This window comes from Mustela erminea, chromosome 3 (assembly GCF_009829155.1).
Source record: "Mustela erminea isolate mMusErm1 chromosome 3, mMusErm1.Pri, whole genome shotgun sequence".
Taxonomy (NCBI): Eukaryota; Metazoa; Chordata; class Mammalia; order Carnivora; family Mustelidae; genus Mustela; species Mustela erminea.
The window spans coordinates 139,144,995-139,170,358 of NC_045616.1; the positions used below are offsets into that span (position 1 = coordinate 139,144,995).

Sequence of the window (25,364 nt, forward strand, 5' to 3'; positions counted from 1 at the left end):
TTCGTAATTCTTTTTAAAACGTTTATTTGAACAAAAGGGGAGAGGCAGATGCTTACTTGACCGACCAGCCTTTTCCAGAAGGCAGATCCCAGGTGGTTTCACCCACATGATGGGCTGCACTGGGTCCCTCAGGCTCACTGGCTTTAGGGCTGCTTCTTCCTGGACAGGCCCCATCCCCTGGCTTCATGGGGCATGAAAGGGCGGTGGATCCACTGAGGCCTCCAGCGGGAGAGCCAAGCGACCTCCTGGGGACGATTTCTAGCTCGGTTTTGAAGAGCCCGGCAGTGGGCCCTGCTGGGAAATCCTCGCTGCAGAGCTTGTCCAGGTCTGGCATGCTCAGGGCGCGCAGCTCCTGGAGCTTGGAGCGGGACAGGGGCGACGGCTGGGTGTGGCGCACGGAGGACTTGTTCCTCTTGCTGGGAGAGGCTGGAGTCACAGGGTGGGTGGGAATTCCAGAAGGACCGAGTGATTTCTTTGGGTCCGGGTCGGCGGCCTTGTTCCCAGCCTCTGCTGGGTTCTGCCGGGAGACCGTCAGCATCATGCTGGACGGGGACTTGCTCATTTGGGGGATGAGGGTGCTGGCTTCACTTTGGCTTTCGCTGCAGGAACTCAGGCTGCGTCTCAGTGACCTTGCTGTCACGTCAACAGGGTGGCTGAGGCCCCCCGAAACAATGCTGCCAGATGACCGTCTCCCGATGGGAGGCTTAGAGCTTACTGACAAAAAGGGGGATGCCCCAGACTTGGCCACCAGCCGGTCCGAATTGGCCAGGTTCTCAAAAGACTTGATCCTCTGCTTCACAGAGAAAAATGAGGTAGATTCATAGTTCTGCTCTGGGTAGTAATGTCTTCTGGTGACTTTGATTTTGTCTGTGACCAGAGAGCTCCTTTCTTGCACTGAGAGGACATCCCCTTCATCGGTGGTCGGAAGGTTCCTCGATGTCTCCAGAAGGGGCTTTACGCTATATACGCCCTGTCCATTAGCCAGGCCAAGGACACTGCCTCTGGATGCCTTGGCCTCAGGGAGGCCCCCACTTGTCGCAAGGATCTGGCTGTCCCGATGCGAGCGACCTGGGCTGGGCAGGCCATGCCCCTCCCGGCCAAAATGGCTTGAAAACTGGGCGGGCATGGAGTAGGTCCTGGTCGCCGGCCTTGGTGTGAAGTACGGATGGTCCTCTGGTGCGGGGCCCCCTGCTGCACCATTCCTGGGCATCCCTAGGGAGCCTGACGCCTGGCTTGCCTTCGCCTGGGAGGAATCGGCCTTTTTCGCAGGGAGTTGTGGGGAGGAGGAGGAAGAGGCCAGTTTTGCCACACCGAAAGGTCGCTGGCTTTCCGGCTCCACCTGGGAGGCACGAGATGGGAACGATGGTGGCTGATGTGCGGACGGCTCCGGGTACTGGTGACAGGGTCTAATTTCACTCTTGTCCTGACAGTTGCTCTGGGCCCAGAACCCTCCTAGTCTGTCACCCTCAGCGGGCTTGTCACTGCAGCCATTCTTTGGCATTCTCTCACAAGAGATTTCCACTATTTTCAGCTGGTTGGTTCTCTCTAGGGGATCGCCAGCAGCTATTTTGCTTCCTCTGTCGCAAGTCACCCCTGGTTGGGCTGCCTGCGGCGCTGGATCCGTCTGGCTGGACCCACGTCTCGTGCTTGGCCCTGGAGGTGGGACGTCCTGCCCGCGGGCGGCTGGGGACGCGCTGCTCCCCAAGGCCGCAGCGGGGGCCCTGCTCTCCGGGCTGCACCGCGGAGACGCGGGGGCGGCTGCGTAAGGGCCGTCGGGCTCGGGGTGGAAAGCGGCCTGCGATCTACGGCATGCGCCTTGCTCAGGAAGGGTCCTGGGGGAGGTGTGGGGCGAAACGGAGGCTGGGATGCTCGTCTCGGATGCGGGGGGCTTCGGCGACCCCGAGGCAGCAGGCGGCCTGCTCTCCAGCACGCACTGGGGGGACCTGGGGGCTGCTGTGGCGCTCTTCTCCGGCTCCTCCGGCTCGGTGGTGTGGAACCGGGGGGCTGCTCCCTTGGGAAGCGCTCTGTGGGAGGTCTGGGGCGAAATGAGGGGTTTCCTGGGGTCCATCCCAGCAGCCTTGGCCGCAGGAGCAGCAGGGGCCTCTGAAGTGACCTTGCACTTGCTTTTGATGCTCAGTCTCTTCAGCTTAGGGCCGGACTTGGGTTTCTGACCGTTGTTTAACGGTGTTTCCACGGAACCCTTTTTAGGTGGGTCTTTATTTTCCAGGCTCACTTTCAGCTGTGGGGGGCTCTGAAGCCCAGCAACCCCCTTTTTGTGGCAGGAACTCGACCCCTGACTTTTGGAGTCAGGACTCCTGGCGGGCACCACGGGCTGCTCCTTTTCCGTTTTGCCCTGTGCGGCTGAGCCGTGGTTATTTTTGTTTATTTCTTTAAACCAGGCCATGATGGGCCTCCGGGAGATCATTTTTGGTTTCTGGAGTGGGTCATCCACGTCCTGACTTTCGGAGATGTGCAGAGTCGTCAAAACGGATTCTCCATTCTTAGGGACATCCGTGCTGAAGGGGGATGGATTTTCAGCGTCACTGACATTTGTGTCTTGTTTTTTATGGGGGGTTTTGTCACCGAGCAGGTCATGTTCTAGACCGTTGACCACGTTCAGACTGCGGAGAGTGACCGGAAGGCTGTGGAAATGACCGGGGGCCTTAGGGGGCCGGCTGCTCTCCACAGCGGAGCCTGCGCTGGGGGCTTGCAGGGTTTCTTCTTCACATGAGGGCCTGGGGTCCTGTGACGGCCTTTGGTCTGCATGAAGCTCATGCTCCCGAGAGCTTGTATCCAAGAGAGAAAACGGCTGGGAAGAGTCCGGAATCGAAGGGCAGGAGGTGCCAGGGACAAAGGACGCTCTCTCGCGCGGGTTTCCCACCACCTGCCGGAGCGCGCTGTGCTTCAGCCGCAGCATTCTGGCCGGCACCGGGCAGGGTGCAGGCTGGGTGGGGGCGGGAGCAGTAGCTGAGAGGGCGTGGGGGGAACCATCTGGAGAACAAATCTCGATTTGCTCCTCCTCAGACTCGGTAGTGTTTTCCTTGTGAGAAGAGCGGCGAGAACGAGGAGGTGACCAGTTGTCCCCGCTGGAAGCTCGTGGGGCTTCGCTGAGCGATTCCGGGTCGGAAGACGAGTCCTCTGCGTCACCATACATGGATGAGAGGGATGGCTCTGTGCTGTCACCGAGCCCTGACAGGGACATGCTGTCTTCGTGAAAACTGCTGAAATTTCTAGAGTAGTTGCTCAGGAAGTTTTTGTTCACAGTAAAATGTTTGTCGGGATTAATGGAATCCAAAACGGAAGGCTGGGAGGCCCAGTGTGGGTGAGGGGGCTGGCCAGCAGCTGCCCAGGTCCTCCTCGGGGTGGGGGTCTGGCTGCCCAGGACTGGCTCGGCAGGGCGGGAACCTCCGCTTCCCGCTCCTGCTGGAGGCTGGCCCTGAGAATGTCCCTCTGGAGTCAGCTGGTCCCCTCCGTGAGGAGACCGGAGTCTTGGTTCTGACGTATCCAGCTCCTTGATGAGTTTGTCGATGTCGGTCACCGGACTGCCCCCGCGTTCCCTGGGGCAGCAGTGGCCCGAGACACTGCCACACACCCCGCCAGCCTTGTCCGCAGGAGACGGCAGGGTGGGGCTGGCCTGCGGGGCCCTCTCGGACCCAGAGTCTGTTCCCTTGAGCAGAGCAGAGCCCCGGGAGCTTTCGGGCACGAGGACTGCTGTTGTCTGTGGAGCCTTGCTGTGGTTGCCGGGAACTCTGGGTCTCTCCTCGGGGGACGTGAGGTCTCGAGACAGGGCGGTGCCCGCTGGAGATGCTCGCTCTGCCTCAGGTCCTCCCCCGAGGGCAGCTGCCTTCCTGGGCGAGCTGGCTTCTGGGGCTGCTGGAGGGTTGCTGAAGTCATGCCGAGCTGCTGCCGTCTTCTTGGGGGATGAGCTGCGCTCCGGGCCGGGTCCCACTTGACATCTGTCCTCAGACTCAGGAACCCTGGGTGCCACTGGCTCTCTGGGGTCCTCAGGCCTCCTGGCTTGCCCTGTGTCCACGGAGGTCTTGCTGGGGTCAGGATGAGCTGCCCACTTCTGCCCTGGGGTAGGGACGAGGTCTGGGGGGCCAACCAGTCCTGGGGTGAGAATATAAATGAAAGGTTGGGGGATAGGGGAGAGACAGGGGAAAATGTGAGAAAATAGAAAAACTATTAAAAAAAAAAAAAAAAGGAAAACTTAATCTTTTTTTTTTTTTTTTTTTTCCCCAGAAAGACCTTCCACAACCTAAATGTAGCCTTCCTGTCGTTCTGTTCTTGCCTCTAAAATCACAGAGCACTCACATCTACCAAATTCTACCCTGCTCTCGGTGCTCTGAAGCCCCTCAGACTGGCTGGCAGGACAAATCTCTGTTTCTGCCCCTTTCTCCCTTGGTTATCTTCAAGGATGGGGACATCAGAAATCCTTCACTGGGTCTCTTGACACCATCTGCTCTGATGGCAAAAGCCTCAGGAGTCAGGTTCCTTCATCCTTTCACTTTGTGGTTCATTCCGCGGAGGCCTGGGGTCTCCGGGCTGGTGCTCTCCATGGGTTGGCCTCAGGGTGTGGGGACTTGCTGCTCAGTGCAGGAGAGGAGAGAGGAGGCTGATTTGGGAAGACACAGGGGAGCTGCAGAAGGATGCAAGCTGGCCCTGCGCCTAGACCGGGTCTTGAGTGTGTTCAGAGGCCCGGGAGAACTGCGAGGCCACATGACCTGGGAAGCGGGGACAGAAGGGGTGGGGACCTGACAGGGGTCCCAGGTGAAGAGGTGGCCACACAGTGATGAGGAGGAAGATGAAGAAAATGGAATGAAAGCAGGGAGAAAAGGGCATGTGATGGGACGGGTGCAGGGAAAGGTGCCGATGCCAGGGACGGCAGGACATGGTTATTCCAGGAGGTGGGTCCCGGAGAGCCTCTGTCCTGGGGGTACCTCCTTGTAAGGCTCTGTACACCCTCAGGCTAATCTGTGTGCCTCTGGCCCATGGCATCGGATAATCAGGGGAAACTGGCATAAGAGAGAACAGTAAATTTGCTATTTTCTTAGGAATCAGGGGTTACAGTGATGCCGTCACAATGAAAGCACCTGCTTTGAGAAGACTGTCTACCCAAATGTTACACTCCTTCCTCATCTCCCACGCTAGTCATCTTAATTGCATATGCCTTTCCCCTCCTGAAGTCCCTGTGTCAACAATGAAGGACTAATTATTAGCACTGTGCTACAAGTTTCTCATGCACTTAGTTTTCCTCCCAACACCATGAGGTGGGTCTGGTCTCCCTCTGCTTTGGAACAGTAGGGAACTGAGGCACAGCGTGGCTTAGCAACGGGTGCAGGACCGCAGAGTGTACAGCCAGGGGTCACCTGGGAAGTCAGTCCCATAGCCTACTCCTAAACCCTGAATGCATAACCTCTGTGTAGACAGCACCTGGCCACAGCAAGGTAGGCCCATCAGGACCTCTGCGGAGACTGTACGTAACTTCCCCAGGCCCCCATGAAAGGTGAGGGACATGCCAAGACTTGACTCTCTGGGCTCCTGTCCTCTGCCAACCATTTGAGTTCCCTTCAGAATGACTTTCCTGCTTCTGCTGGTGCCAGCCATGGGGAACAGTCACAACGAGACAAAAGAAGGGGATGTGAAGGTTATTCTCTAGCTTCGGATCTACTTGCTGAGCAAACCCTACATTTTTTATTAACAATTTGACTTTATTGCAAAGTGTGTAACTGAAGAGCGTTTTTGAGGGAGGTTACGTGACACAGAGGCAGTTCTCGATGTCACCCCCTTCCCCAATCTCATCATGGGAAGGACAATGACTCACTTATGGCACACGAGGGGGAAGAGGGCCCGGCAGCCTTTGCAAACGATGTTGCAGGTGCGGAAGGCCACGGCAGACGTGGGTGCGGTTTCCTAGCTAGAGTCGGTCACAGAGGTGCCGAGACAGACGCATTAGTGCTCGGGACGGCTGGCTGGGGCCAGCACCAGTCACCCAGGCCAAAAGCATCTTACTGACCTCTCTGCATGCCGCTCAAACATTATATTCTGCGGACGCAGGAAGTAAAAAATATTTCTCAGTGCATCTGATTTCATGTGAGCCGAGTATTGAAATTCTGAAGGGCAGGAACTCCTCTATGTCATCTTATGTCTCATTCATGAAGGCACCCATCACAAAAGAGTAAGGAGTGTCAAGTGGCTGGAAATGGACCACTCTGATGCGGAATTAAAACTATGAGTTCAGGCATGATGATCTAGTAAAGTTAAATGCAGGCAGCTTGTAAATATCACTAATCTGTGGAAGAGGTCCCCCCCCCTCAAATTTCTCCACATGTAACATTTTTATTAGGGTAAGGGCTGCTCTCCCATCTTGACGCTTACAAGCAATGAAATAATATTACCTGTCCTGGGTTGTTGACCCTGCTCTGGTGCAGCTTCGAGCAGGTTCTCTGGGCAGCGGCCGGCATCTGGGTGGGGCAGGGCAGCAGCAGGCTCCCAGCTGGCAGGGACATGCTCATCGCCGATGATGGACAGCTTCCCCAGAGATTCCTGACACAATGACAACCACAAGTCACTGTTGACAGCTTTCAGGTTTTCTGCGCCCTAAGACATCACACACAAAAGCTCTGCTTTAAGAAATTTCAGAGATTCTGGGGGTAAGGCCGCTAGAAATTACACGGTCTTGTCACTCTGCCTAAGCCTCGGTTTTCTCAACTTTGAAATGAGGGTGATCAGGGAAATGCAAATCAGAATCACGTGGAGAATCACCCGCAAGGGTGGCTGTGACCCAAACGGAAATAACAGGTGTTGGCGGGGATGGAGAGGAAAGGGACCTACGTGCATTGCTGGCAGGAATGGGAAATGGTGCAGCCACTACGGAAAATAGTACGGACGTTCCTCAAAAAAATAAAAATAGAGATACCATACGATCCAGATATCACATTTCTGGGTATAGACCCAGAAGAATCGAAAGCAGGTTCTCTAAGAGATATGTGTACTCCCGTGTTGATGGCAGCACTGTCTGCAATAGCTAAAATGTGGAAGCAGTTCAAGTATCCATTGAGAGATGAATGGATAAGCAAAATGTGGAACGGACCTATGATGGAATATTACTCAGCTTTAGAAAGGAAGGAAGTTCTGACACATGCTACAGTTGGGATGAGCCTGGAGGACATTATGGGAAGTGAAGGAAGCCAGACACAGAAAGACACAGACTGTCTGATTCCATTTAGATGAGGTACTGGGAGTTGCTGACATCAGAGAGACAGTGGAGTGGTGGTTTCTGGGGGCTGGTGGGAGGGAATGGAGGGTTACTGTAGGACAGGCACAGAGTTTTCTGGAGATGGCGGTGATATTGCACATTATGAATGTTTGCCCCTGAACTGCATGCTTTTGTTAGGTGTATTTTACCACAGTCAAAAAACTGGGGACAGGCGCGCCTGGGTGGCTCAGTGGGTTAAAGCCTCTGCCTTTGGCTCAAGTCATGGTCTCAGGGTCCTGGGATCGAGCCCCACATCAGGCTCTCTGCTTAGCAGGGAACCTGCTTCCTCCTCTCTCTGCCTGCCTCTCTGCCTACTTGTGATCTGTCAAATAAATAAATAAAAAATCTTTAAAAAACTGGGGACAAAATGGAGATAAGACTTGCCCTGTCTACATGAAAAAGTGCTCAACAACATTCAGCATCAGGGAAATACAAATCAAAACCACAGTGAGATACCACCTCACACCAGTCAGAATGATTACAATTAACAAGTCAGGGAACAACAGATGTTCGCACAGATGTGGAGAAAGGGGAATCCTCCTACACTGTTGGTGGGAATGCAAGCTGGTGTAGCCACTCTGGAAAACAGCAGGGAGGTTCCTCAAAAAGTTGAAAGTAGAGCTACCCTACAACCTAGCAATCACACTACTGGGTATTTACCCTAAAGATACGAATGTAGTGATCCTAAGGGGTACATGGGCCCAAATATTCATAGCAGCAATATCCATAATTGCTAAACTATGGAAAGAGCCTAGATGTGCATCAACAGATAAATGGATAAAGAAGATGTGGTACATATATACGATGGAATACTATGCAGCCATCAAAAATGAAATCTTGCCCTTTGCAATGAAGGGGATGGAGCTAGAGGGTATTATGCTAAATGAAATAAGTCATTCAGAGAAAGACAATTATCATATGATCTCTCCGATATGAGGAATTTTGGAGGCAGAGTAGGGGGTTGCAGGGGGCAGGGAGGGGAAAAAATGAAACAAGATGGGATCAGGAGGGAGACAAACCATAAGAGACTCTTAATCTCAAGAAACAAATTGAGCATTGCTGGGTGTGGCAGGGGCGGGATAGGGTGGTTGGATTATGGACAGTGGGGAGGTATATGTTACGGTGAGTGCTGTCAATTGTGTAAGAGTGATGATCCACAGACCTGTACCCCTGAAGCAAATAATACATTATATGTTAAAAAAAAAAAAAAAGACTTGCCCTGTCTAACTCATAGCGTTTTATTTTATTATTTTTTTACTTTATTTATTTATTTAATTTTTTTTTGAGAAAGAAAGAGCGAGCACACGTACAGTGAGGGAGGGTTGGAGGGAGACAGAGACTCTTAAGCAGGCTCCACGAGCAGCACAGGGCCTGACCCGGGGTTTGATCCCACGATCCTGAAATCATGACCTGAGCCAAAATCAAGAGTCGGACATTAACCAACTGACCCACCCAGGCACCCTCATAGAGTTTTAAATAAAAGAGGATTAAGTGAACCATTATAGAAACCACATGCAGCCCACAAAAGGCTTTCTAGATGTAAGATATTATTGTCTTTATACTCGCTTAATGATATCCAAGACTGTAAGAGCAGCTCCTCAGTTTAGCACTTAGGGTTAGGACTTATCTGAATAAATGAAATTCACATTTAATATTTCAAAATTTCACTTTAGCCAAGTGTCAATTACTTAATCTTCCTTTCTTCTATCTAAAACCTACTATAAAAAGAGAAAATTCACTACGAAGTTATATCAGCTTTATTTAAAATTCACCCTCTGAGTTAAGTAGTCAGAAAGTGGCCCAAAGGTGGCAGCAGAGGAGAGAGCGGAACTGTATTTTAAAATGTTTAATCTTCTTATATGACGTTGGTCTCAATTTAAAAAGTATTCAATAAAAACAGTAGAAGACAACCAAGAAGAGTTAAACTTTTGTGCAAAAGTTTTAAATGCATCTCGAAATTCTTACTGGGAATACTCATTCACAATGACAAAAGCTCTATATAAGCTATCATGAATAAAACCCCTGATTTATATAGATATCCAAAATGGGCTGAGGATACTTTTTGAAACCTGTTAACTTTGCATTTTAGAACACGTACGGTAGGGGGGCCTGGGTGGCTCAGTTGGCTAACCTCTGCCTTCAGCTCAGGTTGTGATCTGAGGGTCCTGGGACTGAGCCCCGCATGAGGCTCCCCGCTCAGCGGGAGACCTGCTTCTGCCTCTGCCCCTCCCCCTGCTTGCGCTCTCCCCCTCTCTCAAATAAAGAAACAAAATCTTAAAAAAAAAAAAAGAAATGAACATATGCTAGTTGGAACCGATAACACTTTTTAGGAGGATGAAGGACGGATGGATGTTTCTACTTCTTCTATACACTTAACAAAAATCCCTTCTGCCTAATACAGTTTGTATGACTTCCTATTTCCTGGTCCGTTTACACGTATGTTTGTATAAAGCACTCGAACACGCATCTTTATAAACACGGCCTTACAATCACCTCAGAGAGAAACTATTTATGTTGAGATTGTAAACAACATTCGTTTCTCTCACACTCTCTTTGCTTAAGTGGAAGTTTACTGATTACAAATGAGCAATTTGACAATTCTACTTCGTTGTAGCATATGTGCAATAAAGCTGTAACATAAATAATACTGCCTTGCATCTAAAGTGGTGCGTTGTAAGTTTCTTTTTTTAAGATTTTATATGTAAGTAATCTCTACACCCAATATGGGGCTCACACTTAAAACCCCGAGATCGAGAGTCACACGCTCCCGACTGAGCCAGCCAGGCGGCCCAGCGTGTTATCGGTTTCTAGCGTGCCCATTATTTCACGTGATTCTCACAACGAGGGTGAGAATCATTCCACATCATCACCAAAGTCTGGGAGAGAGAAGGGTCGCTCAGAACCTCATCAACTGGAGGGAAGCACTGTTAGGCTGTGTTTGATGGTCAGCCCAGGTCTGGGAGACGATCTGGGTCCAAAACTTGCCTCCGTGGTCCCCCACCCGCCAGCGGAGCAGAGCCGGTGCTCTTCGCCAGTCTCCCGCCCCCCTTCCCTCATCCACCATGGCCCCGTGTCCAGGCAAGAGAATGATTTCATCGTCCGGCAGGCTGATCGATGACCGGGTCCCTGGGCACGGGCCCCCACCTCCCGGCTGATACGCAGGCAGGCTCCCGAGCAGCCCGTGGACGGCAACGAATGACCGCGGCAAGAGAAGCCGCCAGCCACTAACCCTCTTCCAGGCGGGTCACGCTCTCACACACCCCATCCTCCCTCACAGGGTAGTGACTCAGGTCCCAAGTTATGAAGAGGAGATCAGTTACCTTTTCCGCCGTTCCCCCTGGATGAAAACCAGGCCTGGTCTCTTTGCTGGAAGTGGCCCGGACACAGGGGACGTCGGCTCCAGCGGTCAGATGCACCGTCTCCGAGGTGCTGGGCCTGGCGTCAGCCTCGGGCCTTTTGTGATGTGGGCTGACTCTGGCCACTGGTTTGTGCCTGGACCCCAGGCTGTCATTCTTCTGCTGGGCAGACCTGGGGGGATCTGTGTTCCCCAGACTCTGGGTGCCTGTGTCAGCTTTGTATTCTAATTTGGGGGAACTCTTTGATCCAGAGAGCTCCTTCCTCCCTGAGCAGCCAGGGCCACCCCTGTGGGCTTCCGCAGAGGCCAACAGGTTGGCTGCTCGGGAAGGAGTGTCCCCCAGGCCCTCTGGGACACTCTCCTCTAAGTTCAGTGAGCTGCCAAGGAGAGGCACTGAGGAGGCCTTGCTGACCACGGTTTTCTGGGGCTGTTCCCCCCGGCTGTTGATACCCATGACCTTGGAAGAGGTCATCAGGGTGTGCCTTGAGTTGACCTCTGTCAGAGGCCTGCTGGGACCAGGAAGGGTCCCCGGGAGAGAAATGCAGTCCCCTTCGCCGTCAAACTCTTCCTCATCGCTAGCATCGTCTGTGTCATAGCAGCCCACCCTCCTCTGGCGGAGGAGCGGGTTCCGGGGGGGCTGCGGGCTTCCAGGAAGACTGGCTTGTCTGGCAACCGTCACCTGCTTGTGGAAGAGCCCAGAGGACCGCTGGCTTCCTAGCGTCACAAGGCTGTTGGCTCGGGGTTTTCCTGGCTCCTTGTGAGCTGTGGGGATGGGGAAAGAAATAGTCAAATGAATAGGGTTTCCCGCTGGCCTTGTTTTATAAATCCCCCTCATTACACAGGAGCATTCCCACCCTCAAAACTGCTGGCCATTCAGCCTCTGGCCACTGACCACCCAGATTCAAGGATATGGCCTCCTGCGATTTGCACCCAGTAGACAGCCGGCTTCTCTCTCTCCTTTTCCTAATGGCCTCCCTTTTTGTTTGCTTAGTTTTATTTTATTTATTTTCTTAACCTCAACCTCTGGATTGTATGCTGCCTAGAGACAGAAATGTTTAATTCAACGTCCAGGATGCCTAACACACTGCTAGGGTTCAAACCAGATGCTGTTGCTGGGAAGTCCTCTTTGGGCCGATGCCCGGAGACCAGCCAGCCCCACACCCCTGCACCTTCTGATCACACCAGGCCCTTCTTTCATTTGCAGAGACGGCTGGGGGCAGAGGCGTGCGGCACACAGAAGCTCCTAGAGCATGGTACTGGGAAGCCCGAGATTATATTATCTATGTAAGTTCCAAGCAGGACAGGGAAAGCCCGTGCTGCTCAGCAAATCGTCCAGGGCTTGCTAAATGTGTGGCGAATTACATGTGCTTCCACCGTGTGAGAGAAATGCTTCTATCAGGGGTGCCTGGGTGGTTCAGTGGGTTAAAGCCTCTGCCTTAGGCTCAGGTCATGATCCTAGGCTCATCGGGCTCTCTGCTCGGCAGGGAGCCCGCTTTCCTTCCTCTTTCTCTGCCTGCTTCTGACTACTTGTGATCTCTGTCTGTCAAATAAATGAACAAAATCTTAAAAAAAAAAAAAAAAGCCTCTATCAGAGACAGGAGTAAGCTTGTCGGCTGTTCCAAATGAGAGCCAGAGTGGTCAAGTCTGCCTATCCTAAGACAGGGATGTTCTGGTGCAGACAGTAGAAACAAACAAACAAACAACAAAAGAAAAGAAAAGAAAAAAGAAAAAAAAAAAAGCGAATCACACCAGCAGAAGCTGGAGGAATCAGTACGGTTCGCATCAGATCATTCTCTCATAGTACAGTGAGAGCGTGATCAAGGAGATTTAGAAGCAAACAACTGTTTGACAACACCGATCTCTTACGAGTTCTGAATCTTTCACTCAACTGCCTTCTTAAATCAATTCAGTTTGGGCCTGGTGAGGGAAGGGACCTGGGATTTGGCTAGAAATCCCTAAAACAGAAGGCTGTTAGGTGGTCACGCTGATTTCATGCCATAAATGTCAAGATGATGCTACGTAAGTAAGATCTGAACACTGACCAGGTGAGCCACCTCCAACACTCGGGTACAGAACGTGAGCCTGGACCCTTCGACCCAGAACCAAGGGGCAGTCAGCGGGGGGGACAGGGGCTGTATTTTCCAAAAATAAATTCAGAATTTAGTCAGGGTAAAAAGTCGGCTTCTAGGCGACCAAAGCCATGGTTTCCAGGTCCCCGTTATATGTCCCCAGGACATTATACTGTCCTGCTGTATAAACCAATGGGACCCGAGTCAGAGAATAGCATTGTTTACTGGAGGTTTTGGCTGGGGGGCCACCGTCCTCGGAGGTGCTGCCGCCGCTGCCCGGAGGGTCCTCATCCTCAGAAGCAGCCACCACGAAGTCTGACAGGGAGCCTGGGACGCTGTGGGCAAAGTATGGGGAGGCTTCGGCTTCAGACGTCAGGGCGTCCTGTTGGAGGAGACGGAGCGGGATGAGGAGGAAGGCAGGCCAGAAGGCGGTTATCTGAAACAGTAATTCCCGGCTTTCCAAGAACACTCTGTTCTCACCCGTGGCCGTCTGCAGCAGTGGTGAGAGTGGACACCCACTCCCATGGACCCTAGGACGGCTAAATTAAACAACTAATGAAAAAGGCAACAGTTGCTGCCAGACAATGTTTTTAAGAGATTTTTTTTGGCCAAATGTTTAGCGATGACCAGAAAAGCCACAGAAGCAATATATCAACCAACCCAGGAAAAACACTGGGGGAAGAGATAGGAAAATGGGACGCCATTCCAAGCCACTGGTTCAGCCTAGTGATGGAACAGAAAAGAGGGGAGTCTGAGTCCTGTGCTCGGATCCACTGGGACTGAGCCATCGCCAGCTGGGAAAGATTCCAGTCTCCTTAAAGTCAAGGGTCCCCCCGAAAACCAACTGGGGACCCCTCTATTGTGGAGCAGTTTGAAAACCGCTTCTTAAACTGCAGCTCAGTTCTTTTATTGTTGCTCTATTCTTTCCTTAGTTGAGTATTTAATAAAAGAAACACCCATTTTTGTATCTTCTCAAATTAGCGTTGTTGCCGTCATCTGTGAAGTAGCCAAAACCTTCAGGGCTGACTTAAGGGCTCCAGGAATTGGTTCATGAGCCAGCGGAGTGAGGCAGCAGTGCGCCTTGACTCACCTTTTTTGCAAGAGAGGGACTCTTCAAGGGGGTACCTGTTGGAGAGAAAATTCACCAGACTGTCAAAACAGCAAAGCTCACATCCTTGCAAATATTTTACATTCTTATCCACAAAAGAAGGAGCCAAACACATGAACACCCCCTTTGCTTCACTGACGCTGATGGACCAGGTGCATATGCATAGGTACCCGATCCCTACTCCATCCCAACTCCCATTTTCAGCCCCCATTGGTGGGATGATCCCAGTCAGAAGTAACTTCTGAATCTTGAAAGTCTTTTGTATTGCCATTTCCATACACACAGTATAATTTAATTATAAGTGGATGCCCCTCGTCTCCCTTCCTCAATTATGTAATGCTTCACTGAGACCTTCACTGATCTGACCGCACAGTGCTCAGCACTGCACCTGGATCTAGGGAGTATTCAGTGCTATCTGTTGAGTGGACTGAAGGATCAACGAACAGAGAAACAACACTCAGGAAACTCACGAAGGAACTCGGAGGAGGGTTGAATACCTATATTGGTTTTCAGTAGAAGGATGAAAAGATTTGGCATCAAAACTTTAAATTATGTGCCATGAGCAAAAAGATCTTGTGCATGAATTTCACAGCTTAATAAAATCTTTCATGAATGATGGCAGGGGTATGCCAAGGTTATGAGGGGACAGCTCGCAGGCATGTCAGGAGAAGGAGCTGGCCGAATAAAGAGCCCATTATGGCTGTGGCCACTCTAAATATATTAATTACAGATGCAAATAATCAGGGTATTACATGGCTGCCAAAAAATCCTATGCCTTCTTTTTCCTCTGACAACCAGTAACTCATAGCTCAGTTCCTTTTTCTCCTGACATCAATCTTGACATCGGCAATATCTTGAGTTGAGACATGTTTGCAGAGTCCCTTTGGATTTCCATTCTACCGGAAACATTACTTTTAAAACTTGACGCAATGTTTCCCATTTGAAATTCATAGGAAATTCTTACTATCTCAATCCTTCTCTGCCTGAACTTTTCCACTTAAGAAGGCGGAAATCATGATTTGGGGAGCTTCTATGGTTACCCTTCCTAAGTTGAAATCTAAAAAAATATCTACTTATTATTGAAGGAAGGTTGCCTTACTGGGTGGAAATCTTTAGTTCACATGAAGAAACCCCAGGCTTTGGGATAGAGAACACTCTGTGTCTACCAAACAACCGATATATTGGTATTACTTTTCCTCCTCGGCTATTTCAGATGAATTACACATAAACACGTGAAATGCTGTTAACTCACTTTTGCAAATTATCTCATAGTGTAAGAAGCATGCATGATTAGAACTTTAATAAAGCACATTAAGTAACAGCAGAAATCAAAAACAGCAGCTGGGAGAAAGCACAGGATCTGGTTGACAATGACTTCTGGCAAACCCAATGATGACAAAGAATCCAGTAACCCGGCATGGGGCAGGGCCCCCAGGGGAGCTTCCTGAGAAGCTCTGCTGAACACTGAATGAAGACGGGCTATTATAGTACCTGAGCCAGGAGAGGAGCTGGCCTCCTTGCTCTCCTGATAAGTGCTGCGTGCGATCACTGCATCCATTTCCTGCTCGGAAATCTGATTTTCAGCAGAAAGCACAAATTAGATGGTTTTATTTATTTATTTCCCCCCAATAAAAGTAGCTAGGACCTGAGTCAGAGGCTGAGTGCAGATAAGGAAGGAAACCACAAAGCCCGTGATTATGTCCACCCTCGGAAGCAATGACTCAGGGCACATAAGGACACCGGGTTAGCCAATCGCTTCCGACGGTGTGTTTGGAACAAGGTCTTAGGCTGCTTCCCAGCATCGTTAACGCTCAGGTGCCACAGGTACCAACCATGGGCCAAAACCTGCCTTTCTCTGGAACTTTCACTTCTAATTCTTTTTTCCCCTAGATTTTATTTAAACAATCGCCAACCTACCTAAAGCTTGTAAGAGTAGCGTAAAAAGAGGGTACTCTTTGTGGTTGTTGGTTTTAAACATTCTGCCACATTTACACTCATGCTTTTTTAAGACTGATTTGAGATATATCTATATCTATCTATCTATCTGAAATCTATTTATTTGACAGAGAGAGAAAGAGGGAGGGAGAGAGAAGGCACAGGAGGGGAGGGAGAAGCAGAGGAACAGGGAGGGATAATCTGAGCACAGAGCCCGGTGCAGGGCTCGATCTCATGACCGCCGGACTATGACCTGAGCCTAAACCAGGAGTCAGAGGCTTAACCAACTGAGCCACCAGGTGCCCTGCTCATGCTCTTTCTACACACACACACACACACACACACACACACACACACACACACACAGCTTCACTTTTTACCAAACCATCTGGAAGTTAGCTGCAGACATCAGGAACCTTCACCCAGAAATATTTTAGCATGTGTCTCCTCAAAACAAGAACATTCTCTTCAATAACCCTGGCACTATTGCCATTCTAGGAAATGTAACACTGATACAAATGACCATCTAGTTTACATTTCTTATTCCAATTTAGCCAACTGTCCTAACACTATCCTTCAGAAATGTCTGTAGATGGAAGTAGTTCCTAAGAAGTTTGATGCCAGCTTGCAACAAGACAGGTTTTTCCTCTAGAATGCTTTCCAACACTCAGTTTTTCACCACCAGTGTGTTGCTGGGCAAAAGTGTCCCCTGAACTGAGCGGTGTACATCGTGATGTAACTGATTTGCATTCTGGTACAAGCTCATTATCTCATGGATCTTAGTAGACCGTCACCAGCCAACACCCTTGCATAGTAATGCTTCAGAGAAATTTCATTTTTGGCAATCCGGAATTCAATTCAGGGTCTAGTTGCCATGTCTTTTTAGACTCCTTTAAGCCAGAACATTGCTGAGCCTTTCTTTGTCACAATGCTGATATTTTGGAAGAAACCCAGGTCAATCAAACCCTCAGTTAGGATTTGTGTGATAGCTTCTTATGCTGAGATTGAGATGATGCACTGTTTTTGGGGGGCAGAAAAACTACTAAAACTGTTTCCTTCTCAGGTTTCAGAGAGGTATTTGGGGTCAATGACTCATGTTTCATGACTGGTGATAACTTTGACCACTTGGTTAGGATGGAATTCACCAGATCTTTCCACTGTTTTTTTTTTTTTTTTTGGTCATCAGTGAGTGATCTGTGAGGAGACAGCTTGCAACAGCATCCATATCGTGCTCCCAGTATGTTTTTACTCAACGGTTTTAACATCATTGATCATTTTTACTTGGATCAATTTTTACAATGAACTTTTCAAAATAGTCATTTTCTAACTTTTTTTCTTTCTATATTTACTGTTATCATGGTAGATTCATGGATTTCCCCCCCATCAGTTGTTACCCATAACTGTTCTTATTCATAGAAAAGATTTTTAAAAAGCCTGAGGTATGCTGAATTATGAGATATTTTAAAAGGCCATTACCTAGCTTGCATAGAATTTCTTTTTTTTTAAGGTAAGAATACTGTAAATTTAGAATGGCAATTTTGTGTGGTAAAATAACATTTAGCATAAATAACATTTGCATAAGCATAGCAATTTGTACATAATAACATTTGTACATAACATTTGTACATAATAACATTTGGGTAAGCATAGCAATCTGTATAGGACATAAAGCTATATAGGATTCAGCATTACATTTGAACCTAACAGATAAACCATAATCGCATCATGTTTATGTAATACTTTCTGGTGGGCCTTACAGGAAATAATAACAACAAACACACATACATGCACACAGGGATATACACTTGAATACACACACAGACACACACATACACATACACACTTCATAAAGCAAAGAGCAATTTTGTATAGATGAGTCAGGAAAAAATACCAGCTTAGACAGTGGTTGCTACTTTTTCTTGACATTAAACTTTCAATATTTGCAACTGTTTTTCTGAGTGGGAAAAAATGGTAGGGTTTGAAACAAGTGAAAGACTTCCTGGGTAATTCTATACATGCTGAGAGCCCCAGTACCAGCTAAAAATGGATCCCCCTGACCTTCTTCTGGCAAGTCCAAGATCTTAGCTTGTCTAGACCTGGAGGGTTTGAATATCCCAATTGGGCAGCCACTGCTCCAGTCATTATGAGAAACAGAAGAAAAGCAAATCCTTGTGGTATTTCTATTGGAACAACATGAAAACTAAGGAAGCACATACATTTAGAACCAAAATGTACTATTGGCATGAAATACCGGGGTGAGTGGAATAAAAATACATTAAACATAAAGTGGAATCTTGACCAAAAGGAAAATACAGGGTGATGTTACTACTAAGAACACCATGTTTACCTACGAAGAAATGTGAGATCTAGTCAAACAAATACTAAAATCTGGTTTTGCGGGATGTATCTCTAGCGCCGTCATGATGACCATTTTACTGTGGCTAGAGGCAAGAATCAACCTGGATTCAACAGGCTCTCAGACCACCAGTCCATCAGGATTATTATGCTTTGCACTGAAATGCCATTTTGATGTTTGATTATATTGGCAAATTAGGCAGATGCTTTTGGGCTGAGAAGAAGCAGACCTCCACACAAATCGTGACCTGTGCTATGTTGGAATGGATTCTGAAGTCAGAAATGCCTTGAAGTCAGTGACTGCAAACCGTGAGAACTGAATTTTTTATGAAGTTGCTGAGGGACATACTAGGTCAGCCCCAGCTTATTGCGCTGCTTTGAAGGGGGAAGGGGGTAGGGGGTAAGGCCATGCAGGAGATGGAATCCAAGAGAGGACCCTGGAGGAAGGAGCCAAGACCACTCGAACTGTGGGTAGGAGGCAGAATGCTATTAAAAATGACCCAAAGAGAGCCATGGGGGCAGTAGGAGACAAAGGAGAATAGGTTTTAAGGGAAAGTGTCAAAACTACAAAGTAGAAAGGAGGAAAAATAGGAAGGGACAAGAGACAAAATGCAAAAAGGTAGAAGCAGGACTTGATTTTATATTAATGATATTCAAGAAGTTTTTCTTTAAGACATCTAGGAGAATGCATGTAGACGAGAGAACACAATCTGGGAAACAAACAGTAGTGGAGTTGACTTTGAATCAGTCTAATGGTTGACCAAGCACTGTGGAAAGCCAGTGCAATGGACCCCACTGAGACACGAAACATGATGCCATATAATTTACATACTGAAGAAATCTCACACATGGGAGGACCCGCCAGGTCTCTCTGCACAGGCGTCTCACTCTCAGAATGGCATGTGAGTCCATCAAATGGCCTGGGCCCATTTAGGACACAACAGTACAAATGATACATAGGACAGGCACGACAAGGGCTAATGTCCTTAAGGAGCATTTGAGTTGTTGGAAGAAAAGGTTAAATTTCATAAAGATACATCTGATTGTAATACTAGAGACAAGCTAACCTAAAAAGACTTTTACATCAAGTACTCAAAACAACAAAATAATAGTGCTCAAGGCCAGTAGAGTCCAATTTGCTAAAGGCCTCTGGTTAACCTTAAAAAATTCAAAGCAACTGCTTCAGTATAGAGAAGATACAATCACATATCAGCAAAGTCCGAGGAAACAGGGGCTATGATGGTCTGCAAGTTCAATAATGTGATATCGATGCTGAAAAAAAATTAGTGGGCTCCTAAGCCTTAATTATAGAAGTATTCTGCTCAGGTCAAGGATGGCCTGGACAGACCATTTAGTCCAGTGCTCTCAGATTTTCTGGATGCAGAAACCCAAAAAGGTTCAATATCTCACCAGAGGTCAAACCACCAGCTGGGACGTCCTAGGAACCCGGTACTCTTATCTTCTATCAATCATATTTTGTTTTTTTATTTTATTTTATTTTTTTAAAGATTTTTATTTATTTATTTGACAGAGAGAGATCACAAGTAGGCAGAGAGGCAGGCAGAGAGAGAGGAAGGGAAGCAGGCTCCCTGCTGAGCAGAGAGCCCGATGTGGGACTTGATCCCAGGACCCTGAGATCATGACCTGAGTTGAAGGCAGCAGCTTAACCCACTGAGCCACCCAGGCGCCCTATCAATCATATTTTATATTCACCAATAACAATATCAAAATTTCCTCATAAAATTTCTACGAGTGTGAAGACGAAGAAGTCCAGACCCGTGATTTGTTTCCCATGGGTATCGGTTACCCTGGTCGCCGTGTGACCACAAGCCACTGATGACCGTGCCCAGCTGGGTAAACTGTCTCACCAAAGAGTGTGCGTCATCATACGAGCACGGGTCCCACTGCTGCTGCACAAACAGCCACGCCCTCTGCCCCTCCTCAGAATGATATGAAATACTTCACCTTTGGGTTAGGGTGCCGGCCGATGACAAGGCGAACAGGTCCTGGGGGGCATTTGCTCAGGATGGTATGGACCTTGCTTAAAGCAGCGTGGCGGACGTTGACCGAGTTCACTTCCAGGATTTGATCACCGCGGCTAGGGAAGGCAAATGACCAGCACTCTGAGGTAACAGCTTTTTACAGGATCTTACAGGAGAGGTTTATAACATGAAGTCTTTTCATGACATCCTTTTGTCTTTGCATATGGGTAAAAAGGCAACACGTTCGTAAAGCATGTTGGATATTAAGCTGGCAAAGGAGTCATGCATATCTGAGTTAAATAAATTGATAATGGGACGATAACAAGGGTTTTCATTTCTTGAGCACGTGGTGTAGACCGGGTGCCCCTACGAAAAATTCACATAACACTACTTGGACTACGTATTATTATTCCTATTATTTAGATAAGGCCCGAGGCTCAGAGAGGTCACCCTGACATCACACACTATTGAAGTCAGGTCTGTCTCCCTTTTCATCACAAGATAGCCCCTTGACCACCATCATTTTCTTTTTTCCTGCCATCTTGAAATGATTATTGTAATATAATTCGAGGAGGAAATATCTGGAGCTCAAAGGTTACCCAAGAGTTTGTAAAAATGTTTTAAATTTGAAGAAATGAGAAATTGGGGACAAGATGCCCATTTTGACTTGAAATTATAGGCAGAGAACTCAGTATGAGAGAACAAAGACTCTTTATGTGGGATTTGAAGAATGTTCATTTGGCAGGTTCCAGACATATGGAACCATTCAAGAAAGAAACATCATCTTGGGATGTCATTAAAGGATTTTTTTTCCTGGGGTTCTAAAAGTATATTTTCTTTAATGTACTTTGGATGATTTGCTAACTTTTTCTTTTTTTGGTATGGAAATTCACTCTGATGATTAACTAAAAACATAATCTATTGACAGGGCCCCAGAATGGCAACCTCAAGGAATGTCATTTTGGACAATTCCTCAACTGCTCAAGGACTTGGAAGCTTACAGGGGAGAAAGGTGATACTGTTTGCACAGGACGCTTTGTGCAATGTGTGTACTTCTTGTGAAGTTTAGGTGGGCACAGACCCACTGCAATTACTGTAGACAGAACACCTAGACATCTCTTGTGCAAACACACATCCAGGCTACCGATCTACTAGCCGGACTGAGAAATCAGACACGCAGTGATTTCAGACAATAAGCTTCTAGACAACATCACTCAAAAAGAAGTGAAACAACAGGAAAGCCTCAAGAGGTCATGTTCAATCACAAAGGCCTCCTGCTGAAGGAAGGGCAGGATTTCGGGACTCTGTGTATCTAGCGATCATGAACTGTTAGGAGCGGTTCCCGGCATCACATGTGAATTTTGCATAAGTGAATATAAACATGAAAGGAAATACTCAGGTAATCATAGATATTTATACAGAGTTGTATTCTGTCAAGTTTCTGAAACTGAGCTTCCGAGTCCAAACAGACCAAAATAGGCAAGCCAAGATCTAGAGTTCTCTACGTCAACACTACTTTCATTTAGATTACCTTTTCATCTTTCAGGAAATGCTATTAATTGTAATCTTGGCTCTATTAGTGCCAATAATACAAAAGTTGAGGATCTCACACAAGGGTGTTAAATAGGGCAGGGTACCTCACGTGTACATTCATTAACACTCGAGAAGCCCGTACGATTGGCTTCACAACGAACCTCAGGTTGCTCTCCATCTTGGCCACGGATCCGGGGGCCAGGCTGTGAATGTAGATCCCGGGAGGGCTGTTGTCCAGAGCCAGGCAGCAGGCACCGATGCCTAGCCCAACCCTCGGCTCTGTGAGAGGCATCGGTCACAGAAAAGAAAAAAAAGTATAAGTGATCTGTAGCTGCATTAATGTATATTCAGACCAATAACCATTTATTTGTGATCAGACTCAGAACGGAAATCCTGCTTTTCTTTGTCAACATCATCCTAGTCTGGAAATGAAATGAGTCCGCAGCAGAACCGGGGGGCTAACTATGGGCCGTGTGAATTATTAAGTGCTCCATTCTCTGCTTTGTCTTAGGAACCTCCGCAAATCTGTTTTTGGGAATAGGGAGAGTCAAAGTAATACATATATTTTTAAAAGACTTTAAGTGATCTCTACACCCAACATGGGGCTGCAACTCACAATTCTGAGATCAAGAGCTGTGCGCGCCACCAACTGGGCCTGCCAGGGGCCCCTAGTATTTGTTATTCTGGATACACAGCTTTAGGTTTTCTTTCATTTGCCTTTTTTTTTTTTTTCCCCAGCAACTAATCTCCTAACTATTTAACTGCCAACCATATTTCCATAGTAGATGTAGAGAAAAAGTAAAGAAAGTTGAAAAGCAGTAAGATTTGGTGAAGACCCACAACTTTTAGTTGTTGTTACATGTTTTCTTAACTATAATCTTTGGTTCTTTAAAAATTTTTTGAAGATTTTTTATTTAATTGAGAGAGAGAGAGAGAGAGAGAATGAGCACACGAGTAGGGGGAGGGGCATTGGGAGGGAAAGAAGCAGACTCCTGGCTGAGCAGGGCACCCCAAGAGGGGCTCTATCCCAGGACCCTGGGATCATAACCTGAGCTGAAGGCAGATGCTTAATCGACTAAGCCACCCAGGCGCCCCTGTTCTTTAAAATTTTATATTAGCCATAGAATTAAACCAGTCTGTGATTTTTTTGTTCTTTTGATTTTTGTTGTTTTTTTTTTTTTTAACACAGGTTTCTAACACACAGTGACTCATCTGGGGAGAGCTTAAAAGACTTTGTGCTAGTGGTAACTTCTTTTCATTTTTTCAGTGAAAGGACTAAAACCTCTACTTCTGATCCCATTGTCCATTTAGAGAATACCATATGTTGTTGGCAGCAGATTTTTCCAAAAGAACAATTTATAGAAAAAATAGAAAAAGTTAACCCAAGCCCAGATTGCCAATTGTTACTCAAGAGAATACGATGAAAGTGGGGAAGAGCTGGTATCACCTTTGTTCAGTGTTACTTCCATGACGATCCTGTCCTTGGGCCCAGGGGCCTTCCGACCCAGGGACAAAGAGCTGCCTTCCTCGGGGCCTGCAACTGAGCTGCCCGAGCTGGTGTTGAAGTTCGGGGAGCTGGATCTGCTCATGTGTGTGGGTGTGGAGCAGGGCGTGAGGCTTGGGCTCAGTAACTTTGTGCGCACTGTTAAGACAAACAATCCACTCCGGATTTGCTGGAAAGACAAGAAGAGAGGAGAGCTAAAACATTCAGACTGTTCCGAGATCAAAGGGTAGGGGGAAAAAAAAAAATCTCAAACCGAAACCAGAAGGAAATAAAGGACAAAAAAATAAAGAAGACAAAAGAGATAAGAATGTTGTTACCTTAAAGGTGTGAATGGCTTCTTGGAACGTCAAGCCCTTGATCGGTATTCCGTTTACATCGAGGATTTCATCCCCTGGTGACCAAACAGGGGTACGTTAACATCGAGCTTCAGAAGAGGACAGCTATGGAACCTCATTTACAATTCTATAAGATGATTTTTATTGTTCCAGTGTGTTTCCATTAGCTTAGCTCCCGGGAACTTCACAAAATGGGACAACGAATAATGCATATCCTTTCTCAGTATTTCTGCCATCTCCATCTTTAATGAAAACAACCAGGGGAAGTACCCAGACCTTATTGTTTAGTCATTGCCGAGTTTGATAATAAGTGTCCCAAGGTTAGAGATCAAAACACAATAATGAGGCCCAAGTCTTTCCTCATAGTATCTGTTTAAAAACGTAAGCCAACCGGCAAGAAAGCATGAACACACACAACACGTGAGGAAGCCACTTCTGTATTTGCAGAAGACAAGATTTTTGAGCTTGGAGAACCATCCTGGGGTGTGGACAATGGTTTTAACAACAGAGACAAAAAACTTTTGAGATATTATTTAAGAATGGCAGCCCTGCCTCCAGAAATAGTCTGGATGCCGGGGGTTACTGATGCTGTTCCGGGTTCCCAGTCATGGAGTTGGTCAGTTACTCCACGCTTCTATCTAAGACATTATCGTGGGTTAATGCCAAACCGCTCTCTCATTCATTCTCTCTCTCTCTCTCTCCCAAATTATCCTGGATTCATCCTCATCTTCAAGCCCAGGAAGGTACAGTCAGGTCATTTTTCCAGCTGTTGAGAGTGTCTTCTGGGAATAGAAAAGAACTTGGACATCCTGTTGACTTATCAGAGTTTGTTTTTGGTTTGTACTCTTGTAACATGGTCTGTGTTTTGGAATAACAGTTCGTCAAAAACACTACGAAGGGGCCCCCAAGAGAAGAACAGATAAACTTTGTACAGCAGTTCAGGACAAAAGAGGGACTTCCCTTCCCTATAACAAAGTGTAAATCAGTGTCAGAACACACCTTTTCACTTCTCATGGACTGTGGACTCCATTTAAGGAATCCTGTAGGTGAGTTTGAAAACGTAGCAGTAGCCCAGGCATTCGTGTGCCTTCTCTCTAATGCAATTACAGAGGTTGTAAAAGAAGTGAAATAATCTGTTTAAAAATAATCACCTAACTAGGTGAGGTTTTTGGTTTGCTTCCACACGGGAAAAGGATACGATCATTAAAATGATTGCTCATGCTCTTAAAAATCTTTATATAAGATTTTTAAAAGATCATTCAACACATTGGAAATACATTCCAATGATTTACCTTTATGGTAAGTGAACATGTATGAAAAAGCAGTATTTAGGAGAATCAAGTGCTATTAACATTTACCATTGATTTTTCCTCCATTTTTCTCCATTCTACCAGTTCCTGTAGGATGAATTTCAATCAAATGAACACATGGCACATCCATTATAAAAATGCTCTGTTAGAATTTTCCATTGTTCTGAAACTAGCTACAAATATCACCTGGGAGTTAATCCTTCCTCTAAGAGAGAGAAATAAATATTCTGTCCTCTACATAAGCCCGGTCATGTCTGAACATTAGCATACAGGCTCCTAGGGTAGCTCTGCCTAGAAAAAGGAGACTCTAGGGGATTCTTATCAATTAAAAAAAAATAAGCCAGCTGAATATAAGAGTACCCACAATTTGGGTCAGTTGAACTGAGCAGTTAGAGAATTTCTGAGGGTAACTACAAATAGTGTGATTTAGTCATTTCAAGAAGGAAGTGTGTTAAAAAGGGAGGAAAAAAAATCAAGACTCGTGAATAGTTTCTGGGGATCTAATGCCCAGCACGGTGACTATGATTAGCAATACTGTGCTGTCCAGTTGAAAATTTCTAAGAGAGTAGACCTCCCATGTTCTTGCCCCGCCTCACCACACAGTCATTATGTGATGTGAT

General features: G+C 47.3%; 1 protein-coding gene across 11 annotated transcripts in view; it reads right to left on the reverse strand.

Annotated features, from left to right (window-relative positions):
- PDZD2 (PDZ domain containing 2) overlaps positions 1-25,364 on the reverse strand; it is a 348,844-nt gene that overhangs the window by 12,408 nt on the left and 311,072 nt on the right. For all 11 annotated transcript variants that reach the window (XM_032337686.1, XM_032337688.1, XM_032337684.1 and 8 more), the window contains 10 exons: positions 23,417-23,490; positions 23,043-23,268; positions 21,757-21,874; positions 20,046-20,178; positions 15,282-15,363; positions 13,773-13,807; positions 12,908-13,064; positions 10,579-11,375; positions 6,399-6,546; positions 57-4,110 (listed from right to left, as the gene is read on the reverse strand). In XM_032337686.1, the coding sequence (XP_032193577.1) occupies positions 57-4,110; positions 6,399-6,546; positions 10,579-11,375; positions 12,908-13,064; positions 13,773-13,807; positions 15,282-15,363; positions 20,046-20,178; positions 21,757-21,874; positions 23,043-23,268; positions 23,417-23,490 (5,824 nt within the window). The remainder of the gene's footprint in view (positions 1-56; positions 4,111-6,398; positions 6,547-10,578; positions 11,376-12,907; positions 13,065-13,772; positions 13,808-15,281; positions 15,364-20,045; positions 20,179-21,756; positions 21,875-23,042; positions 23,269-23,416; positions 23,491-25,364) is intronic.